Here is a 5,637-nt window from a genome sequence, read left to right on the forward strand (position 1 = left end):
CACCACCTCGCTCTCTTCTGTCTCCTGGATGCTCTCCTGCTCTCTCCTGCTCTCCCGGGAGCTGCCGTGCAGAAAGGTTCCGTTCCTCCCCGAAAAAGGCCCACATGGGAACCGGAATGTGCAGAGAGATGAAAAGGCAGCAGCTGCTGAGACAGCAGGCACGGAGGGGGCCCCTGAGTTGGGGGGGGAATCCTGGGGACAACTGGAGCCTGAATGGGCGAGGCGGGAGAGGGCCCCTGGGAAGGTGGAGATCTTGGAGGAGAGGAGAGAGGGCCAGAAGGGTGCACGAGACCATGGAGCTGGCACAGTGAGGTGGGAGCAGAGGCTGTGGGTGGTGATGGCCGGGGAGGATGGAGCCATGTGGGGAAGACAGTGGAAGCAGTGGGGGTGCACCGGGGGATGGATGAAGGAAGGGAGATGGGGGTGGAGGCTGGCGGAGCGATGAGGGCAGTGCAGGGCGGCATGGAGAGGTGGGAGCAGGCCGTGTGAGGCCGTTACTTACACGTGGATTGAGAGCGCCCGTCCTCTGTACAGACTGAATGCGCTGCCGTACAGGTCACTGGCCACCGAAAGGCTATCCTCTGACCCCCAGCTTGCGCCCACCAGATTAGCTCGAGACGCCCGCACCAGCGGCTCCACCCCCAGGTGCCGTGGCCCGGCCCCGGTTGCCTGTGCTTGCCTTGGGCTGCCTGGGAGGCGGCGGGTGCCACCCCTGCTGCCCGCTTCCAGCTCCAGGACCGTCTGCCCGCTGCCCCACCAGCTCACTTGCTCCTCAGAGGTGCCTGTCACGGAGGTCGGGGGTGTGTCCAGGGAGGTGCCCACCAGGGTGTCGGAGCCCCCTAGAGAAAGGAGCAGCACGGTGACGCTGAGGCCCCTCTTGTGGGAAGCCCGCCTGCCTGCTCTTTGAGCACCCCAGATAACTCACCCGTGGGGGTGCTGAAGGCCCCGTCATCCCGAAGCTCCAGGCGCTGGGTCCCCTGCACATCGCTGATGTCATCCTCGCCCGTCTCCGAGTCTGGAGAAGAAGGGGTCTGTGTGGGCAGGGCCCTCCTCCCTCTCACCCCAACTCTTCCCTGACACCTCCTGCCTCCCCCATAGCAGGGCTTCCTGCACCTCTCTTCTGGGCTCTTCTGCTCCCCACCTCCTCGGCTGCTCAGGGTAACCCTCCCACCTCAGTCCCCTGGCTCCTGGCCACTCTGGGCCCCTGGCTACTCAGCCCTGCCTCCTTGGTCCTGTCAAAGCTCCTCACTGTCCCCCTTCCCAGCCATTAATGAATTGCCATGGCAACCCCCTTGTCAGTGATAGCTTAAGTTCCCATGCAGCGCCCCCCCCAAATAATTAGGTCCTACTTTCCATGCTATAAATTTGGGTTCCAGGATCCCAGGAACAAAGGGGCGTCACCTCAGAGACGTACTGTCAGGACACTCGACCAACCGCAGGGCCAGCCTGTCCTCTACCCCAAACCAGCCGGAACATCAGGGTGCAGCTGAGGCGGGGTGAGGAGAGGCCGGGGTCGGGCGGGGTTGGGGGGGGAGTGCAGGGCTAGGGCAGGAGCCAGTTTCCTACCGTAACTTTGCTTTCTGCAGGAGCGGAAAACTTCGCTTCCATAGGAGCAGCAGGAGAGAGACATGGACAGACTGTTATCAGAGCGTTTGTGGGGCAGGGCATGTGGGCAAGCAAGATGGAGGGGCATGAGGGTACCCAGGGCCCAGAGGTGCCCTGTAGGCGGGAGACACTTGGGGTGCACGAAGCATGTCTCATTCTCAGCTGCCTGCAGGCCTCCACTGTTGCCCACCACTGGGGAGCCACAGGCTCGGGCTGGTTATTCCAACGACCCCAGTGACTCTGGACCCTTCGCACTTATACTGATGTGCCCACTGGCCACACATGTACTCACACACACCACTTGTGCCCGACCGAGCCACAGACCCAGCCCCCGGCCCCACGAGGGGTCAGACCCACCACCTAGTACAATATGTGCACTGGGCTTTAACTCCTTGCAATCCTCCCCATCTCTTCTGCATCTTGATGAGACATGTCCCCTCTCCTCAACCCCTGTCTTCTACTGCTGAATCGTCCTCAAGAATGCCCAATGTTAGGCTAGGGGCAAAATTCCCTGGGCACATGTTTAACTTTCCCAGAGTCTACTATGTTCTGTGCCTCAGTTTCCCTATGTGTGCCACGACAACCTATGTGCTGGCTGTCAGAACATGGCAGTGGATTCATCTGCGCTTAGTCCCACAAATGGAGACCAGGCCCACGGTGTGTTGTGCTAGGGACCCCCAATCCCCACAGGTCCTCTCAGTTGCAGGGAACAGGGTTCCTTTTTGGGTGAGAGCGTGAGTGGGGGGGGCGGGGGGGGACTGTGTTCTGGGTGTCTCATGAGGGGCCAAGGACCAAAAGGAAGAATGAGTGTGGGCTGGAGCAGGGAGCTCATAGTCCACGCACCATGGGTGAGTCGGCCAAAGGCCCGGCGGGAGTGGCCGGTTTTCTGAAAGAGAAAAGCCAGAAAGAGTGGTTGAGGGGAAGGGTCACTCCTGAAGTCCCTCTAACCTGGCAGACCTCTGCATCAAACAGAAACTCATTGCAGAGGCCAATGTGGGGCTGGGAAGGAGATGGCAGGGACCCCTGGGAAGCCAGCTGCCCGCACTGGGAATGTCTTTGCTCCTTCTTGCCTGTCAGTTCTCCTGGCTGGGGCTCCAGCTTGGCTCTGGTCGGAGCCTGGGAGGAAGGAGGGAGAGGACAGCACGACTGTGTGGGTCAAGTGCAGGGATTCCTGATGGACAGAGGTTCATAGGATGGGGGCCTGAGCCACACTGCCAAGGACTGAGTCTCCATAGGCAGCTGACTGAGGTGAAGAAAGTGGTGGTGGTGCCCGGATGACTGAGACTGAGAGATGGAGGGACAAGGACACTGAATCCTGCTGGGGAAGGACAGATACCTGGGAAAGGTGTCAAGCTGGCGGGCGGGGAGAGTGATGGGGGACAGAGGGCAGGGTGCCCCAAAGGGCCAGGAATGCAGGCTGGAGGCCGGGCATTCGGGCATTCAGGTATTCGGAGGACAGGGCAGGGCTGGGGGGGGGGGGGGGAGGATGTAGTGAGCTCGGCGCAGATCTCTGTGCGTTGCTTTCAAGAGCTCCGGAAGATGGAAGGCTCCAGATTGGGGGGTTGGGGAAAGCCGGCCCGGGCAAGGGTTGGACAGAGGCGAGAGGAGAGGGGCTGGCTGGCAAAGGAGCCGAAGGGCGCTCCTTGCCGAAGGATGCCGCGGGGGCTTCGGAGGTGATCGCAGGGACTGCGGGCTCCGGGGGGTCTGCCCTTGGGCATGGGGAGGGGCCTGCGAGCCCAGGAAGCTGGCCCGGAGCCCCTCGGTGTGCCTGACCCCCGGCCCCGGGTGCCCGGGGTGGGGTAGGAACGGCTCCAGCGCCCCCTCCCCAGGACCTGGGCGCGGTGACCCGCCCTCCCTCCGGGGCGCCCAGCCCTCCCGGTCCCCTCCCGGCGCCGCCCGCCCCCGGAGCCCTCACCTGGAAACGCTTCTTCACCCACAGCTTCTTCATGGCGGGGGAGGGGGCCGGGCCCGCGGCCGGGCGAGGAGGGGACGGGCGGGGGCGGGGCGGAGTCGGAGTCGGAGGCGGGGCTGGGGGCCAGCCCGGGAGCGGGCGGGAGCGGGCGCCGGTGGCGGAAGGAGCCTCGGGGCCGCGGGAGCCCAGGCGGGGGTAAGGCGGTGGCGGCGGCGGCGCCCGGAGCCCGCCCCTCCCCCGCCAGCCTGCACCCCACCTGGCGCCCCTTCCCTAGCCTGTGCCTCTGGGGGGGCGCTCACCTGCCTTCCTCACCCCCACCCCTCTTCTGCTTCCCGGGCCCTGGGCACATGGGGAAACTGAGGCACAGAAAGGGGCGCAGGAGCCTCAATGAGAGTTGGGGCGCTCTCATTGGCAGCCCATAACGGCCTCGCCACCCCCACCCGCCTCCCGCGGGGCGGCTCTGGAAGGTCGGCCCGCAGCTCCACTCCTCACTCTGCAAACACGCGCACAGTCTGGCCAGTACCCAACCCGCTGGGGGACACGCTGGGGGTGCCTGGCCCCACACAGGGCAAGGGTCCCGGGGTGGGGCCTCTGAGGTGACCGGGACCCAGACTGCCACTTTCTTGATGGTAGACACTGTCCTGCACCCTGGCATAGGCGGCCAGCGAAGGCGTCCAGAGCTACTTTTGTTATTCACCAATGTGACCCACCTCACTCCCAGGTGAGCACAGTCCCAGCACCATCACCCTCCCAGCAGCACCGTGCACATTTGGTCCACACAGCAGTAACATGTTCTTGCCCCACACCCATCTTCCCAACTAAGATTTTTTTTTAGCATTTACTAAGTTCCAGACACTTTATAAATGTCACCTCATTCATGACAATCTGGAGAGCTTGAAACCCTACGGACATTTAGCTGGCTCCACTTAACTGACAAGCCACAGGGTTCAGACAAGTCCTGCAACTCAGCCAAAGTCGCACAGGCTCTGCGTCTTTGTACTCCAGATGCACATCGTCCCCCCAACTGACCCCAGATGGCCCACTTTTTTTCACCATAATTGGGCAGCTGTGCCCCCTGTCACTTCCCCAAACCCCACCTGCAAAGCAGGTAGTGTCAGCCCTGGCTTCTGAGATGCATCTATTAAGTAATTAGCAGTAACAGGGTGTTGCATGGTGCACCACCGCTGTGCTAAACACTTGATACAGTGAAGCCAGTGATTTAGTCCTCACCAGGGTGGGGGGGAGACTGAGGCACAGAGAGGTTACTTGCCCAAGGTCACACAGTCAGTAATGGGGAAAGCCTACCGCAGACACTGTGACTGAGTTATTCACCCCTACACCACAAAATTTCACCTCCTGACTGGCCCATGGACCCCCTACATTTATTTCTTTAAAGCATGGTGGAAAATAAATACAGAGCCAGCTGGCGAGTTTAGTTCAGCCTGCACAATATTTTAGGTGGGGCAAGCACGCACGAATTCAGCTTTGCTGACAACTGTTCATTTTCTACTTGCCTCCTGGGGGTCTTTGAGTTTATAGCCTTTTTATTTCAGTGCCTCAGGTCATGTCTATGGGTACACAGTCATGATCCTCTTTCCCGGACCCCCCGGGGGCATGTGGCACGTGCAGACACATGTGTGAACAGCTCTAAGAGGCGCGTTCCAGCCAGAAGACCCAGGCCCTGGTTACCCACAGGCACAACCCTGCCCAACCCCAACACGCCTACTCACAGGTGGGGAGCTGAGTGAGGAGAGGGGTAACTTGAGCCCCTGTTCCCCTGGAGAATCCGAGGGGCTGGCACATTCCGTAGCAAAAATAACCAATGGGTAGCAAGCATGAGTGACGGGACAGCTGGCGCAGAGAGGCCTGTGGGATTGTGTGTTCCTGCTCAGGGCTGTGCTGCTCTGCCCCTGGGCTGGCCTGGGGCACCTCTCACCTCTCCCTGCCTGGGGCCTCCCCCAGCTGCTCCAGATTGCCCCCCCCTTTTTTCTCCCTCTGATTGGGCAGCTGTGGCCCTGTCATTTCCTCAAACCCAGACTTCCAATTTCTGCCCCATTTTGCATTTTCCCTTAATCAGAGGAAACTCAAGCTATGGTGCTTTATGCTGTCCCTCCTCAGGG

The 5,637-nt window shown here is 61.3% G+C and overlaps 1 protein-coding gene across 2 annotated transcripts in view; it reads right to left on the reverse strand.

Annotated features, from left to right (window-relative positions):
- The window catches only part of SPEG (SPEG complex locus), a 47,166-nt gene extending 43,573 nt beyond the window's left edge, over window positions 1-3,593 (reverse strand). For both annotated transcript variants that reach the window (XM_012728206.1, XM_012728205.1), the window contains exons 1-5: window positions 3,521-3,593; window positions 2,449-2,491; window positions 1,567-1,596; window positions 926-1,015; window positions 503-839 (exon numbers count right to left, since the gene is read on the reverse strand). In XM_012728206.1, the coding sequence (XP_012583660.1) occupies window positions 503-839; window positions 926-1,015; window positions 1,567-1,596; window positions 2,449-2,491; window positions 3,521-3,553 (533 nt within the window). In that variant the 5' untranslated portion in view covers window positions 3,554-3,593. The remainder of the gene's footprint in view (window positions 1-502; window positions 840-925; window positions 1,016-1,566; window positions 1,597-2,448; window positions 2,492-3,520) is intronic.
- Between the last annotated feature and the right edge of the window lie 2,044 nt (window positions 3,594-5,637).

This window comes from Condylura cristata, unplaced genomic scaffold (genome assembly GCF_000260355.1).
Source record: "Condylura cristata isolate star-nosed mole 26May11 unplaced genomic scaffold, ConCri1.0 scaffold00002, whole genome shotgun sequence".
Taxonomy (NCBI): Eukaryota; Metazoa; Chordata; class Mammalia; order Eulipotyphla; family Talpidae; genus Condylura; species Condylura cristata.